At 52.1% G+C, this 27,236-nt stretch overlaps 1 protein-coding gene across 6 annotated transcripts in view; it reads right to left on the bottom strand.

Moving 5' to 3' along the window:
• Positions 1–1,262: 1,262 nt before the first annotated feature.
• Positions 1,263–27,236, bottom strand: part of ADCYAP1R1 (ADCYAP receptor type I) — a 56,145-nt gene continuing 30,171 nt past the window's right edge. For 2 of the 6 annotated variants that reach the window (XM_047695204.1, XM_047695203.1), the window contains 12 exons: positions 24,866–24,978; positions 24,129–24,226; positions 23,512–23,644; positions 22,409–22,562; positions 21,928–21,988; positions 21,325–21,394; positions 16,771–16,862; positions 13,822–13,905; positions 9,799–9,879; positions 6,577–6,706; positions 5,169–5,210; positions 1,263–3,646 (listed from right to left, as the gene is read on the bottom strand). In XM_047695204.1, the coding sequence (XP_047551160.1) occupies positions 3,458–3,646; positions 5,169–5,210; positions 6,577–6,706; positions 9,799–9,879; positions 13,822–13,905; positions 16,771–16,862; positions 21,325–21,394; positions 21,928–21,988; positions 22,409–22,562; positions 23,512–23,644; positions 24,129–24,226; positions 24,866–24,978 (1,247 nt within the window). In that variant the 3' untranslated portion in view covers positions 1,263–3,457. Of the gene's footprint in view, positions 3,647–5,168; positions 5,211–6,576; positions 6,707–9,798; positions 9,883–13,821; positions 13,906–16,770; positions 16,863–21,324; positions 21,395–21,927; positions 21,989–22,408; positions 22,563–23,511; positions 23,645–24,128; positions 24,227–24,865; positions 24,979–27,236 lie in introns of all 6 variants that reach the window. The other 4 variants (XM_047695206.1, XM_047695207.1, XM_047695205.1 and 1 more) reach the window with 4 other exon arrangements.

Below are 27,236 nucleotides of genomic sequence, written 5' to 3'. Positions count from 1 at the left end.
CTGTGCTCAAGGAGGAATTTATGATGGCAAAGCACTCACTGCTTTCACTTTGGAGTGGTCTTGGGGGATCAAGGGTACTCACAGAATCACAAAGGAAGCTTCTGCTAGCTTTCCTTTTAGGAAGGGCAATGGTCAGAGGGAGGAGGTGAGTCAGAACACTTGATGGGTGATGATGTTTATTTCAAGCCTTGGGCCCGGCTCCAGATCCCTGGCCCTGTTCCCTGAAGAAGCTGGTTTGGGGAGGGGTGAGGGTAAGAAGAGGAATCACTGCAGACCACTGGACAGGTCAAGGAGAGTCACAGGGCCACCCACTGAGACAGAAAACGTGGCCTAGCCTCACGTATGGTAGGGAATTAAGAAGCCCCCAGTGCGGGGACCACCAAGAAGCTACTGAACCCTCCCACCCCCCAAATCGCACCACTCTGCCCTCTCACAGGTTCCTTGGCAGCCTCAGTATCCCTAACTTGGATTCCCACTTCCCCCCTGGGTTGGGAGACTCTCTTCTAAACATGGCCTGTCCATGGCGGAGCATTCATAAAAGAATCTGAAAATCTCTTCATTCCAAGAACAACTCAGCCTCCTCTGGGTGAACTGTTGACCTTTAGGATTGCATAAAACTAGAAAAAACCCCTCCTGGTGATGATCTTTCTAGAGTCATGAAGATGGAGAACTCTGTTCCTTTCCAGCATGACCAGTCCCGAAGACCTCAAACCCCTCCCAGCTCACAACTCTTTCTTAGCCCTTCCTGGGGAGGCAAATGTAACTCTGCCTGGAGCCCATTCCCAGTAAGTAGATGGCTGGTGTTCAGACAGAGAATGCAATGGGCTCTACGGATCACCTAGTCCTACTGCCCATTTTACGGATTTGAAAACAAAGACTCAGAGAGGGAAAGATTTTGTCCAGACCTTATGCTATCCATCCCCCTCCACCCCCCACCCAACTGCCTATGACCCTGCAGGCCAGCTGCTTAACCTTCTGGAACATTCAAAATACATGGGGTACATCTGTTCACAAGATGGACAATATTTCATTCAGATAGAAAAATAAACCAACAAACCAACAGGAACCTGGAACCTCTACAAGGATGCACCCCAGGGCTCAGGTGGCAACACAGCCCATAGGATTCTAAGCTGATGATGTCTTTGCTGTTTTAAGAGGATATCTGTATAAAATCAAAGTCTCTTTTCCACAGTGAAACAGAGCTGCTGGTGGGGACTGGGACGAAGAAATGAGGTCTACTCAGGGCAGTGGTCCTAAGGTCCACTCAGTGGCTACCTCCAGATCCTTCTAGGACCTGGAGGTAGCCACTGTCCAAGCAGCCTTGGCACCCTGACCAGGCTAGGGACATGGCTGGATCTACACATCATGCCGAGGCCCCTGTCCAACTGTCCCTGGCATGATCCCTCCCTCCAGCCCACCAACTTCCACTATGGTGTCCCACTGGAAGAGACAGATGTTTCCTTTCTAAGAAAGGGAAAATAAATGGCGTTCTCCCCTCCCACCACATATACATGAACACATACACTTCAAAGCCTTAGATGATACATATTAACAATGATGCATGCCCTTTTATCTGCTTAGCTTTGAAAGCAACAATTGCTGAAGTGCAGAGCTTGGAGAAGCTTTCGAAGCCACTGCATCTCACATATGGAACAACTGAGACCCCGAACAGGGAGCTCTGTGTCCATAGTCTGAGCAGTAGAGGCCCAATGGGGGGCAGATTCTAGGTTTGCCAAAGACCCAGGGGTCTACAGTGCTTCACTGGCCAAGGACACAGGGCTCATCTCTAAACCATGCAACTAAGTCCTTCTCCAGTCATCTAGAGGATCTCTCCAAACACGGACCCCCAGGTCCCCCAGGCCCTGTGCTCTTTATAAAAACAAGCTAAGCAACATTCCCTCTCCACCCAAGTTCCCCAAGCATTACAGAACATGATCACGAAACAAGTCTGCAAACACACTTGGACAGGAACAACACCAAAAGTTGACATGGAATGAAATGGGCCCCCCACATGGGCCATGGCACTCTAGCACTTTCTCCCACCTTCCCTCAAAATCTGGTTCTACACCATTTTGAATTCTTAGACTGTGGCCAAGCAACTTGCAACTAGAGAACCACAACAGGAGCTGGGGAGCTGCTATGCCTTCCATCTGTGGCTTCTTCTAATAGGCATGGTAGGTGTGGTTCTCCTCCCAACATCCTAGGCCACTCTAGCATCTGTGGTGATTCAATGTCAAGAATACACAGAGGGAAGTCTTTGCAAAGGTCTCAGAGATAGTTCAGTAGCTGAGCCCAAGCCCAGGGAGCTGGTGGCCGGGGCTCCTCATTGTCCATGAGGGTTGGGGGAAGGGGAGTTATGAGGGCCCTGACTCGGGCACAAGGAGGTAAGGTGATTTGGGATTCATTGACATCACAGGAAGGCGGCTGGTTCATCCTATTCATGGCTTTGACTTGAGGAGAAATGAGGAGGGGGAGGGCTTAGGGGCTCCTTGTGGTAGGTAGGGGTGGGGAGCAGTCTCTCTGAGGCATGAGTCTTTCACCTCCCGCAGCTGATGCCTAGGGATGAGAAGCGTAGAAGGGAGGCTACTCGAGGAAACCCCCCCCCCCGCCGCCCACCTCAAGTTGGGAGCGAAGTAATGGAGCCAGTGAAGGTCTTCTTCCACGGGCCCCCAAACTCTTTCCATCTTCTTTCTGATCACATCCACATTGCTCAATCTTGGCAATTTTTCTTCTACCAAATGAAGAGCACCAGAACATGCCGGAACCCTGAGCCCCACACCCAAAATGGAGTCTCTGATTGGAAGAGTCCTGGAGCTGTCCACTGCCCTGACACCCAGAAGCTGGGCACCTGGACACCAAGATGCTGGGGGCGGAGGATGGGGGAGTCTCGGCTCAGTTCTCACCTCCACTAAAGGATGCTCAGAGCACCCAAGCCAGATCTCTGGCAGGCCTCAGGGACTGGGCCCGGCCTGAGAAGAGCCTCAGGTGGTGAGCAGACTCAAGGAGTCCACACTGAAAGTCAGACACTGTGGGGGCTCTCGGGCAGGCCCCCCCCAACTCCTCCCCCCAAAGCAAGGTCGTCAGCCTCAGCTCACAAGGCCTCATTCACAAGGGCAAGGAGATCACTAAGGCTGGTGGAAATAGGATAGGGTGAAGCTGGGGACTTGCCTGAGGTGAGCAGGGACAGGGGGTCAAGAGGTGGGGATGATGACTTTTCAAAATTGGTGGAGTATTTACAGGTTGGGATCAGGGCCCAGGGGCCCATGGGGTTGGGGGGACAGTGCCAGATGGGGAGGAACAATACCCAGGTTCGCCCTGCATCCTTCTCCCACCTCGGGGAGCCCGGCCTCCAGCCCAGGGCCTGCCCGAAGTGAGAAAAGAAGCTGAACATGCGTGGGCCAGCGCCCGCCTGCAGCCCCAGCCTGTGTACGGAGGAGAGAAGGAGGGGAGGACGGGCTCAGGTGGCCAGGTTGTCAGCCGGGAGTCCGGACATGCGGATCTGGGAGCTGCTCTTGCTCAGGATGGAGAGTTGGGTGCCCCCGTTCACCCCGCTGCTGGCCAGGGACGGGTGCCGGTGCTTGAAGTCCACGGTGAAGTAGCGGTTCACCTTCCAGCTCCGCCACTTACGCTTGATCTCCGCCTGCACCTGCAGGGAGCAACTGGGACGGTCACTTCCAGACAGCCTCTTCTACCTGACTGCTCTGCCGGGGCCCTCCCCAGCACCCACTGCCACCTCCTACAATACCCACAGACTCAGACGAAGGCTTGCAGCCCTTCAGGCCAGCAGTGGGGAAAGGAATGCCTCTGAGGAGCTGACTTGAGCTCCTTTCCCAAGGCACTGCCTGAGCAAGGAGCTCGAATGGCTTCTTGTTCTCTGCGGGCTTCTGGTCCTGGGCTTTGGCATTCCCCAGGCCGTCGCAGGCTCACAGGATCTTTCGGGCAATCTTAAAAAGCAGTCGCTTGGGGCAGACAGACCAGGGAAGGAGCCCCTCTCTCTCAGACCATTAACAGTGGGCAGCGCATCAGAATTACCTGGAGAGCTTTACAAATCCAGATGCCACAACCACAGCCCAAAACAAAGACATCAAAATCTCTGGGGTAAGGCATCTGTATGTTGTAAAGTTCCCCAGGGATTCCAATATGCAGTCAGGCTCGAGAACCGCTAACTAAGGTGCTGTCTGAGTGAACACACCCCCCATGTTGCCCTTAGCCTGGTATGTACAGGGCATGGCCAGCTTCAGCCTCTCTACGCCCTCCCCAGTCCAGCACCTCTGTGTGGAGCACAGACTGCACGCCTGCAAGTGAGTGGTCCCAGCACCCAGCCCTCCAGTTCCAGCTCCCACCTTCCCCACCGGTCTCCTGGCCAGCTCCCTGTGCTCCCACCCCCTGCCTCCCCTAGCCGCTGGATGCTTGGGGCTGGCGCCTCTCCTTATCTGACCTTGCTGGAGGCTGTCTTGGCAATCTCCGAACCCAATCTTCGTGTTTCTCAGATGCAAAAAGGGGAAGAGCCTGCTGTGCTGTGCCAAGACCCAAGCACAGGTACAATGACTCCTGGTCATTCCGCACACGCATCCCACCCATTCAGCCCCCACTCTTGTCCCAGCACCTCTGTTCTGGGCTCTGTTCAAAAGCATCACCTTAACAAACAGGAGCAGGAGGCCCTGAGACCATAGCTCTGGAAATGACACACTACGAGAAGGTGCCAGGCCTCTCCCAGGGTTTCTCGCAAGTTCCAGGGTCCCCACTCTACAGGGGATGGGTTTGGGCAGACAGGCAGGCCTGGTGGGGGCAGTGCTGAACATTGGGTAGCTCCCCACTTGGCACCCCTACCTGGCACAGCCTCATAAACTATAGGTACCATTTTTTGTGCCTTCCTCTTTCCATTTCTCTTTACTAAGGTGTGTCTTATAAGCAGGGTTGTGCTCAGCAGGGGACACCTTTACAAGTCCAGATGATGCCTTGCACAGCAGGCAAAGTGAGAGATTCTGGCCTAGGACAGAGGCTTCCAGGAGACTCTAGCACCACTGCCTTCCCCCTTCTCCAGGTGCTGGGAGCCTGGCATGGCCCTGGTCAGGAGCATCAGCTCTGGTGGGCAGCAGGCTATGCCCCGTCTGCTCCCCAGCAATTCCCACCTCCATTGCTAAGAAGCCAGAGGGCCAGAATCTTACCTCCCCATTCAGAAAACAGTAGAGAACAGCTACCACAAAGCCCTATGGAGAGAAAGCAAAAATAACCTGAGAATGCTAGCAAGGGACCTTGGGCACAGCGAGCGTAGGAGGCAGCAGAAATGTGGAATGACCCCAGGAATCAGAAACATACCTGGATGGGGGGCCCTTGCCCAGGAATCTGCGGTAAGATGGGAGAGGTTCTGCTGCACCATGATGGCCATGCTTAGGAGGCCAAATGGCTACAACCTGGCTTTGGAGCTCACACTCCCTAGGTCAGATCCTTCCCATTCCCAACGGCCAGCTCCATCCCATGTGCTGCAAGAAGCCTTTCATGGATGTCCCCAGGATGTTCTTGGGCTCCCTAACCAGCCTGCAGGACCCTGAGGGTGGCACCCCTCCAGGACAGAATGGACCCATGTCTTTATCCCCACCCCCTCCCCATCCCACACTTCCTTGGCCAGATACTCTTAACAGCACACGAAACACCATGACTAATTGCCTGACACAGAGGAGGCAGCCAGCTACCCTACATATGGCCTTTACATATACTCTTTGCATTTAGAATTCTACGCTAAGACGAGTACCCTGGGCTCTGACTCCGAGGCTGGGCTGCAGCCACACAGCTCCCAGCCATGCCAGGCTAAGAACCATTAACAGGGAAAATACCTTGAATCAAAACTGGGGGAGGGAGAGTAAGAGTAAGTTTACTCTTACTCTTACTTACAGAGTAAGCTCCTGACCCTCAAGAAGCTGGGGCAAACAGCGGGTTAGGGCGAGGTGCTTTACCGGGGGACACTCAAGTTTGCCCCTGGAGCACCTTCACGGACCCACTTGTGCAGCCGTCCATTAATTTACTCACTAGGCATCCTCACGCCCACTTGCTCACTCTTTCGCTCACACGTTGACAACCCCATCCACTTATGCCCTCAGGGATGGAGTCATGGTCCCTCTCTCACTATTCTCTGGATCATCTGTATCTCTCTTTGCTCATCCACCTCTTTGGTTCTCTTTGGCCAGGTCCTGTGCTGGGGACATCAGAGTAGGTAAGACTGAGCTCCAGGGCTCCTAAGAGGCGTGGTCTACAGGCTGGAGTCAGGGTGTGGACACAGAGGTCTCCGGAGAGCACCCTGCTCCCCGCCCCCCAGGCTGAAGGGGAGGGATGGAGTACCCAAGGGAGGCCTTGCTCAGAACCCCCAGATGCAGCCGCGGGAAGATACCAGCACCTGTTCTCACAGGAGCCCACGGTAGACAGCAGAATGGGCTCTCCCAGCTCTCTTCTTTCTACTGCTATTCCGGACATGGAAACACAAGGCTGAATCTAGGTTACAGAACTTAGAACCACCAGCAGATTAGAGACTGGGGCCCTGGCTCCCCACAAGCCCCCACCTACCGTACCCACCACACCTACCTGGAAGGAGCCCAGCCCCAGCTCAAACACAAGTCTCTCCCTCTTGCTGACATTCTCCGGGGAGAAGGCGAATACCGTGTAGTGGATTCCAAACAGTGGGATGAGCAGCAGGGTGGACCGGGCTAGCCGTCTGTTGAGAGAGAGTGAGAGAGTGCTTGCTCTTAGGGTGGCCAGGTCTTGACACTGGAGCCATGGAAGGCAGAGAGGCTAAGTCCCAGCTCCCCGCTCTCCCCCAGAGCTGGGGCTCCTGTCCACAGACTCTCTCAGGATTCTCTCCCAGGGCATGGGGGCTGGGGGGAGGGTGGCCAACCCATCAGGGCTTCCAGAACCCCCTGGGACGTTCTGGGTGGACATCCCATTCCTCTAGGCCATGTCAGTGTCCTGTAGAACCACTACATGTGAGTGTGGGGTTTACAGACACCCCTTGTGAGAGGTACAAAACCCTTGGCAAAGGGAGATGGGGACCAATGCGGGATTCGGAAGGTTTGTGATGTCATGGACGCTCAAGCAAAGCAAACTGTCCCCTGCTCTGGATGGAAGCTCCACGTGATTGGAAAGAGCAGCCCCTGGGGGGCCACGGAGGCAGCAGGCTTTTCTGAGCCTGGGGTTGCCACACACATGGGGAGTGATGGGGAAGTGCTGATGAGGGAGGGGGGGGGGGGGCACCGGGGGGTGGACCACAGAAGGAGAGACCCAGGAGGGATCCAAGGAAGGACTGACTGCCTCTGGGAATTAACATGCACCGGCTAAGCCGGAGGAATCCACCACCTGGGGACAGTCAAGGGAGAGGAGGCTGCCTACTTGGAACTTGAGGGGGTAGAGAGAGATGGAGCCAAAGGGCCCTCCTTGCATCCTGAGGCTGCTCTTCTGGGATTCCTCTGCTTGCCACTGGTTACTAGGCCCAGCGAGGTGGGGCTCTGCTCTGAGGGGCAGGGGCACAGAAGCCACAACATGACATCCAAAGGGTCCACACTGCATGTGCTTGTGGGTCCTATTCTGTCGGAAGGGGTGTTCCCAGAGGGTCTCCAAGTGGGACCCCAGCTTTGCCCACTGCAGGGTACTGGCTCCCTCTGGATCTCCTGGAAGACCCAGCCCTGCCCTTGTAGGTGTGGTATGCCCCCTGAGCCATCAGAGTGGGGGCGGTAAATGGGAGGTCTGGCTCCCCTCCCTCTCAGTTCCTGTCCGCGGGGGAGGACATTGGGGAGTGAGGAGGGTAGCCCTTTGATTTGGGGGTATTGCATGAGCCCTGCCCTCTTCCCCATCCTAGCCTTTCTGGGAGAAAATGTTCTGTTGAATGTGGGGGCTCCAGATTTCAGGAGGTGAATCCATGGGGTCTGCGTGAGGCCCTTGGCTTCCCAACTGAGAGAGAAGGAAGGAGAGAGAGAGAAGGGAAGAAAGAGAAGCAGAGAAGGAGACACAGAGGAAGGTGGTTGGAGTACCCTGGGAAAACCTTCAGGTGGACAAAGGCTGAGCCATGGAAGCAAGAAGCACCACGTGGGCAGATGCCCGACTCTTCCACCCCTGGCCACAGGCAGCCAGTTCTGCAGGGCCCGGGCGCCCTGGGCCAGAGCTGGCGCCAAAAGGATAGGAGTAGGTCCCACCCTGAGCCCAGGTGTCCTCAAGTGGGCTGTCCTCTCTCAGACTGTGGATCCTTGAAGATGCTCTTGGTGCTTCCCTTATCGGTTAACTTCCCTGGCCAGTTTGTGCCAGGCTGGGGGTTCACACTCAGAAGGTTCCTGCCCAGGAAGGACAAACAAACACACAGGCCATGGGAAAGCCTCAGAGTTCTGCAACCTGAATGTGACCTGGGGCTCAGGTCCTGCTCTTCTCTGTGTCCCCCGTGGTAAGGGGCAACGCATGGCTGAAGGACGAAAGCCTGAAAAGAAGTGGCAGGTAGCCTGGAAACTCAGGCATGTGGGCACTTGTGGGCCCCTTTATGATGCTGCCCAAAGGCGGGGGTTACCTCACAAGCAAAGTTTAAGTGAAGGGGCTTGGGAGGAAAGGTGGCACTCAGATGCGCCTGTGGTTTTTGCCCTCTTCCTCCCTCCCTCCCTCCCTGGGCCTGTTTGCAGGGATCCATCCCCGCAGTTTGAAAATTCTTAGAAACCAAAAGGCCAAACCTCTTCAGCTTTCACATGGCAGTGGTTGGATGGTTCCATGTGTGAGAAGCAGGGACCTTCCAGACATGAGCTCAGGCCCTTCCCAGTCCCTGGCCAGGTGGCAAATGGCAGCAAGGGTGACATTGGTGGCCCAGAAGCACCCCTGGAATGGTTGGGGACTTCTGCCAGAGCAGATGGTCGCCACTTTGGCAGACAGAGAAGTGGGGTGCAGACGAGGAGGCCATGAGAGCCCAAAGTTCTGGGACCAATATAATTCTGAGTGGACCAGAGGCCTTGGAATGGGGACACATGGTGTGAGCCTAGGGAACCCTCTGAAGACAGTCGCAGAATCACCCTATCTGATTAAGCCACAGAGACTGTGACACAAGCCTCAGCCTCTGTCCTTCTGCCCCCAAGGGGGCATCGATGGACAGAAGATCCCTAAAAAAACACAAGGAAAAATTTCCAATGGTCAGAGCCGCCCAAATTACGGTGGGCTCCCCCACGTCAAGGGATTTCCAAAGGAAGACTGATCTTCAGTTAGAAATGCCCTGGGCCTTTGTGCAGAGGACTCCCTGGGTTCAAATCCTCGCCCTGCCAGGGATGGGACCTTGAGTGAGTATTTCTCCTCTCTGTGTTCAGTTCTCTCATCTATAAAATGAGGTTATTACAAGGACCCCACCTCATAGGGTCACTGTGAGGATTAAGCCTCTTAGCACAGGATGTGTGAGCAAGGTTCCTCGGGGGTGAGGGTCCAGTGTATAGGAACTCAGGCTCTAAGACTCTTAGAACTAATTTGGTGGGTGCAAAGACTGAAGCCCAGAAGAGTGGGGGATTCAAGGGAAAACCACGCACCGTGGCAGCAGCAAGGAGGCTGCTCCCACAGGGACCACAGCTCCGTCCCCACAGCCCCCCGCCCCCCATCCCAATGGCTTGAGGTTGCATAGAATTCACAAGACACACAGACACCAACATGCAACAGCAGAGAAACCGCTGGGCTGGAGGTACAGGCTCGCTCTCCGCCCTCGGCCAGCTAGCAGGTGCAAAGCTCTGGGCAGCAGCGGCAGCATGCGGTCCCCTCCCCTCCGGGACCCCTGGCCGCAGCCACGCCTCGCACACTTACAGAGTTATGGTGGACAGTTCTGACATCTTGCAGGAGTGCTGCTGAGCCCGCTGTGGCTTGCAGTAGCATTTCTGCACGCAGCTGCTGGGTGTGACAAGATCAGCACTTCTGTCAGCTGGGGGCATTGGGCAATGAAGGAACTGAGGGGAACCTAGAGCGACACGTGGCTCAAGGGAGGGCAGAGGAGCCCAGGTACAGAGGAGCCCAGGAACCCCAGGGCGGGGGCAGTGACACAGAAGAGAATGAGGAAGCCAGGGGCCAAGATGTGGTCAGCTCTGGACATAGAAAGGCATGCCCAGACATGGACAGGTGTGTGCATGGAAACATACGCACACAATGAGCACTCACACTGGGTCTGCAGCAGGTGAGGGGAGCTGGAGGGCACGGGTGTTCTGAAGGCGGGGGAGGGCCTGGGTCTCAAGCAGGACCCTCCACCCCGGAAGCTGTCTGCTGAGTCAGCGCCAGGCCCAGAGCACGGCCTTGCCAGAGGTCTCGCAGCAAGACGGACAGCTGGAAACCCATGCCGTGGACCTCACGCCGCCCAGCCTGGGCCGACCCAGCCCAAATCAAGCATTCTGGGCTTGGGTGTCCACTGGTCTTCTTCCTCTACACCTCTCCCTCTTCTGCCTGGACCTCCTCCTCTCTGAACTCCCAGGCAGCTTGGCGTGGGCATACAGGGGCAACAGAAGTGGGATGGGTGGAAGAGACGGCTAATTAACCTAACTCTGCACTATCCAACAGGACAGCCATAACCCATCTGCAGCTATTTGAATTAAAATTAAATCAAGCTAGAAATACACCTTCCTCAGTTACCCTAGCCATCTCACAAGGGCTCAACAGCCACACATAGCTAGCGCCTCCCATACTGCACAGCATGGTCCAGGGCATGTCCATTCCTGCTGAGGGTTTCACAGCACAATGCTGGGCTAGGCTTCCTGATCAAAGTTCTGCAGGCAGGGGCTGGAGGGGCATCTTTTGGGCGCTTGCCCACAGCCTGCAGAAACAAGTCATCTTAAAGGAGAGGAGCCCCGGGGGTCAGGCTCGCTCTATATTCTGCTGGGTAGGGCACAGAATTTCCACCTTCTCAGAGAGGTCAGGCTGAATTTCCATCTGTCCCAGCTCTTTACGGTCCCACTGGCACTTAGGTGGGGACAAGCCTTAGACACTTCTTTTCCTTCTCTGATAAACATATAAGACCCAGGTCAAACACTGTGTCACCTCATCAGATAGCAAAAGAGTGGCCTCCTCCACAAACCCTCCTCCACGGAGCCCCTAGTACCTGCCGGTGACCTGAACTGAGGGGCTCGGATGCACATGAGAACAGAGACACACGATGAGACCAGACCTTGGGCATTCACCAATTCATAATTTGTGATTCCAGCTCTTTGAGAGGAAGTCTACAGGTCCTTGACCTGGGCAGACATGTCATTTTGCTGAGGTAAGAATCGGAGTCACGTACTTAAAAGATGAGGCAAGCCGAGGTCGCTCCAGGACCCTTGCCTCCATCAGGTGCGTGGTTCTCATTTAATAACCAGCACCTCTCGGTCCGCACCACATGGCACGGTGGGAACCACCACTGGCTCACCTGACAGACATGGGATGTGAGGGACGGCACAATGCTTGGTGCTGCCCAGACCAGTGGCATCAGCACCGCCTGTAAGCTTCTTAGAGATGCAGAATCTTAGGTACCCGCCCCCCACCACCTCCAGCACTGCTGGCTCAGAATCCGCCTCTTCACAGGACCCAGAGGTGATCCACAGACAGCTCAAAGCCTGAGAAGCACTGTCGTGAGGAAGTTATGTATTTGAGAAGTTTCTTCATGTGTCCTCAGTGAATGTCAAAGGTCTGCTTCGTATACATACAAAGAGATGGACAGACACACAAAGGTATGTTTTTCTCACAACTTAAAAGAGCTTAATTGGACATTCAGGAATGGGAGCCCTCCTCATCTCCACATATCTCTGCCTGGCCCAGATTGGAAGGCTGGCTACTTTCTCCTACAGCCAGTAGCCTGGTTGGTGCCCAGGCGCCTGAGAGCCCAAACCTCAGATGTGGCCCCCTACGTGCCCGTCTTAAGCCCTCACCCCAAATTCTAAAGCTTCAGCTGCTCTCCTCTGAGACTTCTCCTCCTTGAACTCCCAAAGGGTTATCCCTGCCCTTCCTGGGCCCTGGCCACAGTAAATACAGACTCCTCTGATTTCTTCTCCTCTGATTTCTAACACTAAAGGCCACTTAGTGGCAAGTTAGCTGAGAGCTCAGACCCCTGGTCAAGATGTGGGTCTCTGCTGGGAGGGGCAGAATAAAGTGGGGGGGGGCCTGATGCCTGGGAGGGCTCTCGGGAGAAGAAGAACCTAGGGACAAAACTAAGTGTCTTTCTTCCCAAACACCACTTCTCCCAAAACCTCCCTGGCTCTGCACAAAAGGACATACGGAAAAGCATATGAAAGGGTGGGAGAAAAGCCAGAGACAGGTGTGAGAAAGGAAGAGATGTCGCAACCTCTCAGGAGTTACTACAGTTGGTGAAAAAGGGGAAAGGAATCAAGAGGAAGACGTAACCCCAGACTGGCTGGTGAGCTCAGTTTTGATTTGGACCTGAAGGGAGATGAGAGACAGGCCAGGGTGCTGGGTGGGAATGGATCAGAAGGCTGAAGAGCCCCATAGCAGGTACAGGGTCCACACCTCCTTCTGGAAACCAGGGAGCCCTGGCCTATAACTCAGGGAGGCAGCGCATGGATTTTCGAGGCCTGTTTTTGTCACAGGCTAACCTCCATGGAAGCTCTGGTGCCTTTGTGTGCGGCATGCCCTGGGCGAGGCGGCCCCAGGGAACACCCCACAGAAGGCTGGAGCCCCCCCACCCCGCCCGCCCCGGAGGGCAGCACCGTGTCTACTCCACCCTGCTCCTGGCCAGCAGTGTGGTGCTGGGTCACTGGGCAGGCCCGTGAAACATCTCAGCCTGAGCCAAACACTCCCCATAGGGTCCCTCATGGCCCTGAGATGCCATATCCCCCTGGAACCCTGGCCCAGCACCTGGGGAAGCACTGCACACCACACCGGCACTCCAGCCAGAAGCTCAGCTCAGCAGATCTTGGAGCTCCCCTGCCGGCTCCTACCTCCTCCCCTACCACTGAGGACAAGCTCAGGCTCTGTGCCCCCTCCCCAGCCTTGGGGGCAGGGCTCCTGAGCTCAAGGCTTTGTCTAGACAGTGACTTGCTGGGTGGTCTCAGGCCTCAGTTTCTTCATCTGCAAAATGGGAGTAACCATTCCCCGCTGCTGATCCTTAACAGGAATTATGAGGACGGGGTGCTCCCCGATAGGGTAAGGGTGCTTTGGAAGTAGAAAGTGAACCTCCATGTGAACTGGGAGCCTTAGGCTGTGGGCTGAGTTCCTGGACTGACAGCTTCCTGGCTGCATTTCTGCCATGACAGAACCTGTCTTTAGAGTCAATGCCGTCCTTCAGACACTGGGTATGACACAGCCCTGCTGACTAGCGACATCACTAGTGACAACCTCCTTCCTTTACCCCAAGAGGCCATGCAGACTGGCTCTGTGAGGTCCCCAAGCGAAGTACATGTGGGGTTTCCCTCCCCCGCCTCAGACCTGAGAAGCAGCTTCCAACACCCGCTGGGAGCAGACCTGGGGAGCCCGCTGGAAGGACAGCCAGCTCCTGGAGGCGGTCTCAGCACAACTGGTGCCTGTGTGGGGACCTCACCCTTCCCTTTCTGAACAGCTGGTGCCTCACAGAGCTCAGGGCAGGAAAGGGCAGACTAACCCTGACCCCAGCCTCAGGCTGAGCCCTAGCCCCAACCCCAGACCAAAGGGAACCAGAGCACATGCCAAGCCTGACCCAGGCCCACACTCCATGCCTGGTCACTGCCCAAGGCCTGAGGCCAGCCCCTCATTCCATCAGAAGCCTCAGGTGAGAGTGTGGGTGGCTCAGTGTCACCGCCCCCTGCAGGCCTCCAAGCCCCCAACAGAAGCCCGTGTCTCAAACCCTTATCATCTGAGCAACTGGAACCAACCTACAGGAAAGGGAGTGAATGCTGGTTTGAGGGCACAGGCAGGGGGTCCTCTCGGGCTTTCTTGGGGACTCTCAGGCTTAAATTTGTTCTGGAAACAGAGGAAAAAACCGGAAAGCTGTTGTGGGCAGATTGGAAGGGGCTTCTCAGCCCCACACATACCTCTGGTAGACCAAGGGGACTCGGGCACAGCCCTGAAATCTCCTCTCCCACCAGGTCCTGGCCCTTCCCCTCCTTCCACCACCCCCGTAGTCTCCCCTCCCCAACAGCAGACACCTCCCGGGCCCAAAGCACTCCAGGTGGGGATGTTCTCTACAAGGCCAGATCCCACTGGGGCCTCTTCTTCCAGGAAGCCTTGTTTATCCCCTTATTTAGGGACCATCTCTCATCTGTAACTTCCTAGAGGATAGGAAAGACAGTGCAGTCAAGCTTAGAGCCAAGGGCCCCTGCTGTCCCAGAGCCATGGCTCCACTCGTTCCTACTGGATTCATTTCACTTCACTGACAACTAGTTCCCTAAGCTGTAAAATGAGGATTATCCTGAACAGTTGGCAACTCAGCCCATCAGATTCACTGGCTGTCTGTGAGCACAAATTGTGCTTGATCAGAGTGGCAAGTGTTGCTAGGAGCTCTGCAGTCCCCAGCAGCACCGTCACTTTGATTGTCCCTCCCTGGGTCTCCCTGACCCTGCAAATGCTCAGAAATGTTGCTAAATTTCATAGGATCAAACTGATCCCTTATCCCGCGTCAGCCCTCCCCGCTGGCTTGCAGACCACATCTGAGTTTTCCATCTCTGGGGCTGGAGACAAGTACAGGTTTTCTCTAAGAAGAGGATGTATGCAGACAGCAAGATGATTTTTTTTTTTTTCCAGAACGGAAGCAAACCAACCAGCTGGTTCTTTCAACATGGGCACTTAAATGTAGAAACCACTTTGAGAAATGGTCATCTACACATCAGGAAGGCCCAAAGACTACAGCTCCCAGTCTGTGTAACTTGAAAGCCCCCCCACCGCCAGCCCCACCCTTCTCTCCACCAGACCCTGGGGCTTCCTACTGCCTGGGACAAGATGTCTGAGCTGAAGTGCGGGGTTGGGGTCCATGGAGTGTCCTTATTTAGGCTGTAGCTGGGTCCCTGTGTGCCTCCCTGCACAGGCAGGGTGAGGGGAAGTGGGGAGAGCCTCCCAGAGAAGAGATCCCAGGAACCGAAGAAGAGAAAACACTTCCTACAAGGAAACAAAGAGTAGGGGGAATGAAAGCTACAGCTCAAAGGAGAGAAAAGGGCCCCTTCACTACTGCTAGCCCCCTATGTCTGAAATAACCATGTGGGTGCAGACATGAGAGCATGAGTGCCGACGGCAGAGGGAGGGGAGGGAAGCAGGAGGGCCCTGTTTTGTGGGTTCTGGAGACTAAGACAGGGATGACCCCCTCAAGGGCACTTAGTTGCAGGGAGCCAGCCCCATAGATGACCCCCCCAGTACAAGGCCTCAGAAACTTTATGATTTATATATAATTTTTGACGACATAACACATACACATAAGCAAAAACATGAAAAAATGTTTGGGTTGGCAAAAACATGAAAAAAAAAGAAGACAGTAAATGCATAGCAAAAAAAAAAAAAAAAAAAGAGGGTCTTTTCTAATGTAATGTAATCATCCTCAATGCAGGGAAAAAAAGGTTGACCAACCCAGGCCCTGGGCAGAGCCCCTACCCCCACAAGAAGGACTTCCACAAGCAAAGTGCCCAAGTTAAACCTACAGACCAAGGGCAAGCTCCAGCTCCCTGGGGAAGCCCCAAGGAGCGGAAGGATCTGGGGCTGGTCTCTGGGTATTTCCTGCCTCCCCTTCTATGCGGTACAATGGTCAGCTGTGGAGAACCCTCTGCTGGGTCTCTCTGTGCTGTCCCACTTGTCCACTGGTAGCCATCAGGGCTCTGAGCCTGGGGTTGGGGTGGCTGATGAAGGCAGGACCCATCCCCCACCGATGCCATGAGAAGACCTCGGCTCCTTCTAACCTGCCCTCTTCTTAAAAAACCGAGGAGGCAACACATTTTCTACCTTGCCTATGGACAGACCACTAGACTGCCCTCCAATATTCTGTGCCCATCTGGCCCTTCCAGCCAACCACAGGGGATCGACCTTCCTCATCAGCATCAGAAATGTCTCCAAACCCCATACACCCACCAGCCGGTCATTCTTGGGATCATCAGGCAAGATGGGTGAAATAGAAGATGCTTAGACTCAGAACAGGTGGAAGGCTGGGGGAAGGCTGACAGAACGAGTGGGACAAGCTGTTAGTGACTCCAAAAATACTTGTAGAAAGCAAGTCAAATGGCCATGGAAGTGGAGAAAACCCATGCTCAATGGTAAGTGTTGGCCCCAAACCCCCTGGATCTCAAACATATCAGTGTACGTCTGCTCAGGGAGGAGGAGGGAGAGCTGCAGGAGGAAGACCAGACCCAGAGATAAAGCTGCCCTGAAAGAAGGTAGAGAAGAGAAAGGACTCCCCCCTTCCAATACCCAGACCAGCAAAAATGTCCGCCTGGCTTGCTAGTCAGGCCTGAGCAACTTGCACACACTGGGCTGGTGGTGGGGACATCAGGCCACAGTGCATCCAGTGGCATTCATGAACTTCCCACAGACCCAAGATCCCCAAAGGAAATCCAACTGCTAACCAACGAAGGCCCTAATTACCCTAAGGAATCTGGTGTTTTCCACCTTGATTTTCCTAGTGTGACACAGGATGTGACCACCTCATCCTCTCTTTCTTCCCTCCCACCACGCAGATTAGCAGCTGGGTTGGCTGAAGGATAGGCAGGCAACTACATTTTAATGGCACTTTAATCAGAAAGGAATCTTGCAAATGCCCTGTCAGCGAAACCTAGGCCTTCTCCTGTGACTCGAGTACAGGGCCCACACAGCTGTTGGAAGTGACAATGGCATTCACATGAAGGTACTTACAAGTAGATGCTGGACTCATTGCCTCCCATGTCCGGAGACTGAAGTTTCTGCACAAGGATAACGATGATGCCAATGAAGAGAACAAAGTTAACCTGAAGAGCGAAGAAAAATAGAACTGATTCCGGGCCAAGGCTTTCCACAGCCCTGCCTCTGCATGGCCTGTTACAGCCCCAACCCTCCCCGATCCAGTCAAAATCCCATCTCAACTTATAATTCAAGATGGTGGCAGGAGAACATGCGTTTACCTCACCACTTACTAGTGCTAAAATGACAGAAAAGAGAAAAGAACAAGAATTTCACAGGAATCATGAGGAATAGGAAAGATTATCCAGAGTGAGTCAGAAAAGCAGGCAATTTCTGGTAGAGAAAGAGCAAACAGGATTGGGGTGATGGAAAACAACGCCCAACAGATAGAGAAGAGGCTCCCACAGAGGTGGAAACTGTCCTCTGGAGAAACTCCAAGTTCAAAGAATGGAACATGGGGAACCAGAATGGACGGGCATAAGCATTATTAATTAAAGGGATGCCCGGGAATAGCAATAATAGCCTTTACCTTCAGAGGAAGATCAGGGACAAAAATCTCTCTAAACAGAGAAAAAGCGGTGGGGGCGGGGGGGGGGGTGGACAGGGAGCAAATAAATGGAAACAAGTCGCAAGGAAAGGATCACATGGCAACAGCCTCTGAAAGTGGCCAAAGCAGCTACAGCCGGAGGGAAAAAATGTAGAGCTTGACACTAAAAAATGTAGAGCTTGACACTAAAAAATGTAGAGCTTGACACACTATCTTAGCACTAACTTGACACTAAAAATAATAAATACTGAAGATAAAATAATTAAGCATTCAAATCAAAAGCTAAGGGGAAAGTGCCACACATTTAACTTCTACAAGAAGGAAATTAAGAAAGATAAAAATTCATTATAAAAAGTTGGGAAAAAGTAGACTTGATCAATAAAAACTTTATTTGGGGGTCTGGCTTGTTGGCTTGTTTCTACATTCTCCACGAAGGTAGTTCTCCCAGTCTTCTCCCCCACTCCAAGCCCAGGGCCCCAACAGTCCCGGGAATTCAGCACAGAACCTGCTGCTCCCTGCAGAGGTTAGTCAGTCCAGAAGGAGAAAATGCAAGTAAACAAATTTAGGGATGAGAAGGAGAACAAGACAACAGATGTATAGAATATTTTGAATCATAAGAGAAAATCAAACAAAATGGGAAAGTAGAAAATAACAAAATCAAATCAAGGAGGTGTAGAAAATCTGAGTAGAGAAATGACCTCAGGAGAAATTTAAAAAAGTAATCAAAGACATAAACATTAAAAGGCTTTGGGGCCAGTTAACTTTACAGACCAGTTTCATAACACCTTTAGGGAAGATGTCATTTACAGACTATGTCATTGTTTAAAAGCAAATAAAAAGACAACCTCACAAGTTGCTTATTAGGCTAACAAAACTCCACTACAAATCCCAGACAACGGGGCACCTCAGTGGCTCAGTAGTCAAGCATCTGCCTTCGGCTCAGGTCATGATCTCAGGGTCCTGGGATTGAGCCCCGCATCAGGCTCTCTGCTCAGCGGGAAGCCTGCTTCTCCCTATCCTACTCTCCTTGCTGTGTTCCATCTCTCACTGTGTCTCCTTCTATCAAATACATAAAATCTTTAAAAAACATTGGGAAGGAGACAAACCATAAGTGACTCTTAATCCCACAAAACAGAGGGTTGATGGGGGGAGGGGGGTTGGGGGGGTGGGGTTATGGACATTGGGGAGGGTATGTGCTATGGTAAGTGCTGTGAAGTGTGTAAACCTGGCGATTCACAGACCTGTACCCCTGGGGATAAAAATATATGTTTATAAAAAATAAAATTAAATTAAAAAAAACAAAAAAAACAAATCCCAGACAACAAAGAAAGCATACAGATACACATGCACACACACACACACAAACACACAGACCCAGAGAACTTACAAAGAGTAATTCAAAAACTATAAATAAGATACTAACAAATAGAATTTATCACTGCATTAGAAGAACAAACAGATCATGGCCTAAAGGTTTTATACCAGAAATGCAAAAAACCTCAAAAAACAAAACCAAAAAAGTCAAAATCTACTAATATTTCTTACATTAACAGATTAAAACAATAAGCTACCCTTATCCCCCGTAAGATAGTGAATAGTTCAATGATCAAAACATCAACAAAGACATGAGAAATGAGCAATCTTGGATTCTGCTCATTTGATATCTATGAAAAATTTTTTTTTGAGATTTATTTACTTATTTATTTGAGAGAGAGAGAGAGAGAGATCACAAGTAGGCAGAGAGGCAGGCGCTCAATCCCAGGACCCTGGGATCATGACCTGAACCAAAGGCAGAAGCTTAACACACTGAGCCACCCAGGTACCCCATCTGTGAAAATGTTAAACATACATACTCTTTGTCCCAGAAATTCCACTCCTAGAGATTTATTCTAAAGATATATTCACACACTCAGATATGCACGAATATATCCATTGTGGCATTGTTCATAAGAAGAAAAACTGGAATACTGTAAAAGTCCATCACTAAGGGAAGAGACCACTTTAAAAAATGTTTCCAAAACACATTTGATTTCCTGATTTTTTAAAAAATACACACTAAAATAAGCCAGAAATAAAAACTTTCCTAATTCAATGAAGAATAACTGCTCAAAACTATATAGCAAACACCATCCTCGTCCAGACCAAGGAATAGGGGTGCCTGCATGGCTCAAGTGGGTTAAGCATCTGCCTTCAGCTCAGGTCATGATCTCGGGGTCCTGGGATCGAGCTCTGCATCAGGTTCCTTGCTCGGCAGGAGGCCTGCTTTCCCTCTCTCACTCACCCTGCTTGTGTTCCTGCTCTCTCTCTGTCAAATAAATAAATAAAATCTTAAAAAAAAAAGAAAGAAAGAAAGAAAGAAAAGTAACCAAGAAAAGAAAAAATACACAAAACGAACTGCTTCCTTACGCAGCAGCTGTAACCCACTAGAACATACGATGACAGAACGAGTCCCAGACACAATACAAACCCAAACTGGAAGACACTCTAAGATTTTATTTATTTATTTGACAGACAAAGATAACAAGCAGGCAGAGAGGCAGGCAGAGAGAGAGAGAGAGGGAAGCAGGTTCCCTGCTGAGCAGAGAGCCTGATGCGGGACTCGATCCCAGGACCCTGGGATCATGACCTGAGCTGAAGGCAGAGGCTTTAACCCACTGAGCCACCCAGGCGCCCCTGGAAAACACTCCAGAGCTAAATTGAACAAGACAATAGGAAAAGCTGTACAAAATGACTCCATGGGAAAGACTGAATCAATGGAGAAGGATCAGGCCATGTTCTTGGAGAGGAAGACTCCATATTTTAAGAAAATCACTTCTCCAAATTAATTTATAGATTTAATGCAATTTCTCTAAATATCTCCATCACACTCTTTTTGCAGCTTGACAAGGATATTTGACAATTCATCTGAAAGAGTGAATGTGTAAGAAAATTTTGAAGGAAAAAAAGAATGAAGAAGAGGATATTATAACATATTTGATTTAGACATCAAAACCTGCTACCAGGTTATAATAATTACCACAAGGAGGAATTCACTGCAGAAACAGCCAAATAGATTAGTAACATAGCACTGAATACCAGTAGAATATACTGAATATTCACAATAAAAGGACATTTCAACATAATTGAAAAACGACGGTCTATTTAATAAAAAGATGAGAGGGTAGAATATCTATCCACTGGGAGAAAAAAAAAACTAAGGATGATTAGATATCATTTCAGATCAAAGAAATAAAAATTCAGCTAGATTCGGGACAAATATATAAAAATCCAACCCATAAAAATGTTATAAAACAACTAAGAATACTTCTATGTCTTAGGATGGGAAAAGGCTCCCATAAAAAGATACAAGTTTCAAAACTTATGAAGACAAAACTTGACAGTTTGTATAAAATTATGCAGACTTGGAAATATACTTACAACATACTTAACAAATAAAGCGTTACTATCTTTGAAACAATTAGGAAGACAACTGAGCAAAGCAACCAAAAGAGAAATGAGCAAGAGAAATAAATAGGTAATGATCAGAATAAAAGCAAATTGTCAATAAATGTCTGGGGAAAAGTACCTCACTGCACTAGCAATATGGAGAAATTCACACTAAAACAATGAGCTACCAATATTCCCCAGGAGCCTGTGCAAAAATTTAAATGATTGATATTGTAAGCACTGACAAAGATAAGAGGTACTCTTTCCCACCCAACAATTCCATTTCTAGAGATTTAGTCTAAAGAAATACTCATGTTCAAAATTATGCACAGAATTGCTCCTAGTAGCACTTTTTCATTATGAGGAAAAAAATGAGAAAATATAAATGTCCAATACTAGGGGACTAGCTACATAACTAGTGTCTCCATGTTGCCAAATATAATGTAGCCGGGAAAAAGGAGAAGGCTGGCTTATGCAGTGGCCTCTGTATTTGTCCCCTTCTCCTGCCTTCTGTCCAGGCCCCTGTCTCTTCCCCATCCTTGCCCAAGGATACTCACCATTATGGAGCCAACCACAGGGCCTTTGATCACCCACCACAGAGCTGTGTTGTCATTCATATCCCAGCAGCTGAAAGACAGACAGAAAGATGAGAGATTAAGCTCAGTGCTGGGATGCCTACAAGCCAATGCTGACAGCCCCACTGTGGCCCTTTTCCCTTGCAGCTGTCTGAGGACGGGCTGGCTAGGAAAGGAGTTTTCAGGCATGCTGTAGACCGGAGCCCAGCTCTGGTTCTTCTAGTGTCCTGGTCCTTCCCTCTTAGAATCACCAGTGGGCTCCTGGGCAAGGGCCATGTTTCCCCTTCAGGATTGTGAAGGTGCGACCTCACCCTCAACAGCCTTCCTCCCCTCCCTGAAAGGAAAACAGGACACTCAGAGCTGGGCCCAGCCATGGAGAGGGCCTCTGAAACCTTGCACATTCTCACTAGGATCCGGCTGAGATGTGGCTAAGTAGGTCCATCCGTGGTGCGATCAGGGTACAGTCGGGGGCAGGGGATTGGGGTGCAGTCAGGGGCTATTAACGTGAAGTCAGGGGAGCCACTGAGGCCCATCTGTAAGAACCTTCTCGGGGCTCTGGGCCCTGGCTCTTGGGCACGTACTCACCCTGTGTCATCGAAGTAGAGCCTCAGCATAGCCCACACAGACACACACACAGTTGGTGTCCCTGGGAGAACAAGAAAAGAAGCCTGGTGACAACAAGAAAACCAACAGGCCTTGGGGTCCCCTCAGATTTGGGCTCCCAGGGGGTTTCTGACCCATGGGGCAGGTCTCTCTTTCAGACCTGGGGTCTTGGGGACCCTAACTGTTCCTCATACCTCTGCCTCTGCAGGTCCATGTATCCCTCAGACCTTTGTCTATCTCCCTTCTCAGAAGGACTCCTGTGCATACCATGTCTTTCAGACAGTGGGCTTTCAATGAGCAGGAAGAACAAGAAAGGGTCCAAGAACCAGAGATGCCATCAGCTGCAGACAGGGCAGCGCCTCCCTTCCCTGACCTAACATTCCCTGACAGCAGGACCAAGGACATACCTGGCCATGAGGCCTGAGCCATGTGGCCTGAGCACTGGCCACAGTCAGTGACCTACCCCAGCCTATGATGGTGTACCAGTAGAAGTATCTCCTCTCAGGAAAGAAGGTCTCCACTAGCAGGGTGAAGAGGTACAGACCCTCGATGAACAGCCAAAAGTAGTTCGACACGACACAGTAGTGGAAGAAAACCATTATAGCCTTGCATTCCACCTGCAAAGAGGGTGGGGAAGGTGAGGGAGGCATGAAGCCCCCACTGCTGGCTCCCACCCAGCCCTGAAAACCCAGCCCAGCAGGAGCACGGAGAATCCTGGGGGTCCTTCTGCTCAGGCATGCTTGGGCTCAAGCATCCCACAGATCTGCAAGACTCAAGGTTCCTGGATTTGAAGAGTTAAAAATGGCAGCATCCTATGATTGTGAGTTGAAGCTGTCCACAGAGGCAACTCTAGGCGTGTCAGAAAAGGATGAGGGGAGGGCGAGCAGGGGGCCCGCTCCTCTCCCCAGGTTCATTCTCCCCCAACTTTCCTGCTCCTTCTCCAGCCCCTCTGCTTTTCCAACCCTGCATCCTCGTCAGTAGGGGAGTACAGAGGACCCTACAGGAGGCTTCTTAGTCAAATGAAGTTTTTAGACATCAATGGGGAGACTCCTGGTCCCCAGAAATCTCGGACAAGAGGGGCCCACCCTGACCCCTCCAAGTGTGCTCTCTTGGGTCAAGCCCCAGTGCCCTGGGCTGTTCTTTCCATCTTATTCCACCAAAACCTATATCCTCTGCTTACCTCCAAAGGTATGAGAACTGGGGAGATGGTCTGGAGAGATCCCAACCAAGCAGCCTCTCGGCTCCGTCACCAGTTAGTGAAATGACCAGAGACCAGGCAAACCCTCTCTCCTTGGGCCACCAAGACTCAGTGTTTCCACCTGACCCTCCACATCAGCTCTGCCATGTATGCCAAGTACACTATGTGTCAAGTACACACAGACTGAGGGACAGGAAATGACATCGAGCTGGGGTCTCGCTGGTTGCTAGCAACTCGTGATCCTTTCTGGATTTCTGCGTTCCCTGGGGACAGTCACTGTCCCACCTGGATGGCAGAGGGGGTGGGGGGGGGGTTCACAGGGAAGGGAGCCCTGGAAGGGCTTTCCTGCCAGGGTTCCACACACTCACGGTGGAGATGAAGCAGTGGTTGCTGTCCTGCTCTGCGTAGAGGATCCAGTCTTTGATGAAGACAGAGATGGCCCTCAGCATGAACGACACGAACAGGTTCATGTGGATGAAATTGCGGGTGCAGTGCAGCTTCCTACACCAGCAGGCCGGGGGGAAGAAGAGGCCTTGAGGTGAGGAGCCCCATGGCACCTCCTCCTCCACTCCAAGCTCTGCTCTGGGCCAGCTCCACGGCTCTGACTCGGGGGCTCCCCACCTTTCCACATCTCTACATCCTCCCTCATAGCCAAGCCATTGTTGCCTCGCTCCATGACTCTGAGACACCAGACTTTCCCCTCCTGTGGCCTCTGTCCCTTGGACCAGGAAGATAAAAGTGAGGCATGGGGGTCTCCTGCTCAGGTTCCCCTTGCTGCGTGGCCCTGGACATATCAGTTGCCCTCTCTCGGATGGAGTGTCCCACCTGTTAGTGTAGGGGTGGGGGAAACACCTTCTAAGGGCCCTCCAGGGCTGACATCCAGGGGAGAGGGTAGGGGTGGGTGGGACAGAGCCAGGGCTCTGAGCTATGGTGCTGCTACTCTGAATGCTGTTGGTGTGTGGGTGGCGGGGGTGTGGGGTCTTACCGGAAACGACAAAGGATGACCATGGCAGTGGTGAGGGTGACGAGGGATGTGCTGTAACCAACTGTGTACAGGGCCTTGACCGACAAGTAGTAATAATCCTGGAGCAAAGCACAAAACATCCAGGGCTTCGCAGGGAAGCTGCCCCAGCCCTCAGCTCCCTCAGGCCAGGGCCTGTCTACCCTGGGGGCCCACCACCCAGCTCCACCTTCCTTTCTTCACCTCTAGCTGATCTCATCTCCTCCTCTCCCCCCACCCCAGGGCCTCGACTACCCTGTCCTCCACCCTCTCCCCAACAAGCTTCCTCTTCCCCTCCGCAGGGTCTCTACTCTGTCAATACTCAGTAAATGCTTGCTGAGTGCAGGGGCACTGACCCACCAGAACAGGCATCAACCTTAGTCTGGAGAAGTGTCCAGGAGGCCCCCTGCTGGGCCTAGCTTCAACCCTTCCTTTGCTGGGCCACAGGAAGGATGAGCGGCCTGGAAGAGTAGCCAGGGAGGTAGGGGACATGTGGTGGGGGCTGGGAGGACTCAGGAAGAAAAGCAGATGCTTCTTGGCCGAGAATGAATGAACAAAGGCCTTGCCCTCTGTGTGTCTGGCTTGGGTATGCAGCAGGTGCTCCCGTGCTGCCTAGGGAGAGACCTGTAGGCCCAACAGGAGCCAAGGTCTTTGGTGGGAACACCTGGTCACCAGCTCCGCAGCCCGACCCCTGCCACCTCCACAAAGGGACAGCCACTCACCTGGTCCCCGGGCTCGTACTCATCATAGTCATCAAACCCACACGCATCTACGTAATGAGGGAAGGGCTCTGACCATCCATCCTCTGTGCAGTTCCGGCTCACCACCCTCATGTCTGCAGCAGAAGAAACACTCAGCGAGACATGGGAATGATTAAGAAGACCCTGTAATTCTTGAAAATTACTTCTTAAGTGGGAATTTCTAGAACCCGCATATGCACATCCGGGAAGCACGGTGGTTGAAGGTTCATGAAATTTTCCACTGTCTGAAGGAACACAGTGCTTGCTAGTGACCTCTAGCTCAGCCTGAACATGAAGGACACTGGGGAGGACAAGGCACAGCTGATCTCTTAACAAGGGCCAAGAGGACCGAGCCTCTCTCTCTTCTGGACCTGGGAAGTGCCCCTGGCCCCTTCCCCAGGCCATGGGTCAGCACTCGTCAAACGTCAGCGAACAGAAAAGAATGACATGAGATCACCATTGCAGACTCCAGCAGCCACCACTCTCTAACCCAGGAATTCTGGTCCAGGAATCAGCTCAAGTGACCTTGGGGCAGGAGTGCCCCTCAGACATTGGGAGCTCTGTGCCTTACAGCAGCTCCAGAGCTCCCGCACCAAGCCATGTATGGCTTGCTTGATTAACAAGGACCAGACTTCCATTAACCTAGCGCCAGATCTTATTAAGATATGTATTCAGGTTTAAAAAAAAAACAACTTTTGTCTTCCCAGGTTTAGAGGTCTGTTTCCTCTCACTAATGTACTTTAATTTCCTTTTGATAGACTTTAAAGGCCATTTTGTAGGACACCAAGAGGGAAAGAGTCATTTACAGTCTGCAGGGTGGGATTTAGATTGGTTTTTGTCCCGCCTGGGGCCTTTTAGCCTTTAATGATTGCTCATCTCATCTTCCCCTCTCAGATTGTCTGCAAGGGTGAGCCACAGATGTTCCGTGGAGGGGAGAAGGTCAGCAGCCCCCTATTCCTCCAGCCTTGGACTCTGGCCCCGACCAACACTGGTTCCCAGACTGGCTTCCTGGGAGTTTACCTGGTATATTATGACACGTGGCAATGGTTCTTTTTTCATAGGATTCAGGGGCCAGAAACTTGTGTAAAAGACACTTCCACAGAAGAGGGGCTCCAGCACCCATGTTGCTGGACAGTTCCCCCTGCTGGGGCCAAGGCCACCTCTGGGGAGGTCAGGAAGGAGGCAAGGGCAGAGGCCAAGACAGGAAACCCCTCTGCTTTTCCAACCCTGCATCCTCACCAGTAGAGTTGGAAGAAATGAGGCCAATTCTTTTTTGCCAAGAGAGTCAAAAACACTTGCTGGGACTCTGGGAAGCAGAGGGTGAGTGACCCTGCCACAGAAGACAGCTCTGCCCAGAGTGGGGAGACTACTGGTCTCCATCACTTCTCGAATTCGAAGTCCTATGACATAGGACAAGGAGGATGCCTGGCAGGCCCAGGGAGAGGAGTTGCTTCCGTCCCCCATTTTGATGCCAAATTCCTCCTTCTTCCAGCAAATCCATGTCAAGCTGTTACTAGCGACCTCCTTCCAAGTCCTCTGAAAGTCTTCATGCCCCAGGGGAGTCATGGCCTTGGCCATGGGCCTCCTCTCCTCTGTGCTTTGCCCACAGCAAGGTGGTGGGAAGAGGAAAGGGAAGCTGCTTTGAAAAAGCAATTATTTAAAAGTGTCCCAGAGGTAGAAGCCATTTCCTTTCTTTTATTTTTCTCCTTTCTCCGTGTCTTTTTATAAGATAGTGTGGGCACAGAACTGTATAAATCTTTTTGTTCAGAACTATTCCACGAATTTGTCACGCTATTGTTCTGATGGAAATCTCTAGAAGATGGAGTACTCTCAGATTGTCAAAACCTTACAGTGACTGCACCCACTTCACTAGACTTTTACCCCAGCAATTTCATAGGAGCACAGGATTTTAGGGCACTGGTTCTCAAAATGGGCACCCTACCCAGACAGGCCCCTCAGCAGCACTGGGAAGACAGGCTGGAAATGCACATTCTCAGCACCTCCCCGCCCCAGGCCAGCTAAATCAAAGACTCTAGGGGCAGGGAATCAGAGTTTTAATGAGCCGCCTAGGTGACTGAAGTCACAGTATAAGTTGGAGAACCACTGTTGCCCCTGAGGGAGTTCCAAACTTTCAGGGGCCCTTGAATCTAAGGTGTCTGTATTTGGAGTCCATAGTGTGGCTTTGAGAGATCTGTGCTCCCAGAAATCATACACACAATGCTCTGTCTGGGCCCACGAGTGCAAGTTTCCGTGGAGAAAATCCACACCTTCTATAGGGAAGGAAAAGGACCCAATAAAGATCCCACAGCCACAGAAGTCCCCACCTGTCCTGGACCTGGGACCCTCAAGCTCC

The sequence above is a fragment of the Lutra lutra genome, chromosome 11 (genome assembly GCF_902655055.1).
Source record: "Lutra lutra chromosome 11, mLutLut1.2, whole genome shotgun sequence".
Taxonomy (NCBI): domain Eukaryota; kingdom Metazoa; phylum Chordata; class Mammalia; order Carnivora; family Mustelidae; genus Lutra; species Lutra lutra.
Note: the sequence above shows the minus strand (reverse complement) of the source record. Positions and strands in the feature narration are given on the sequence as shown.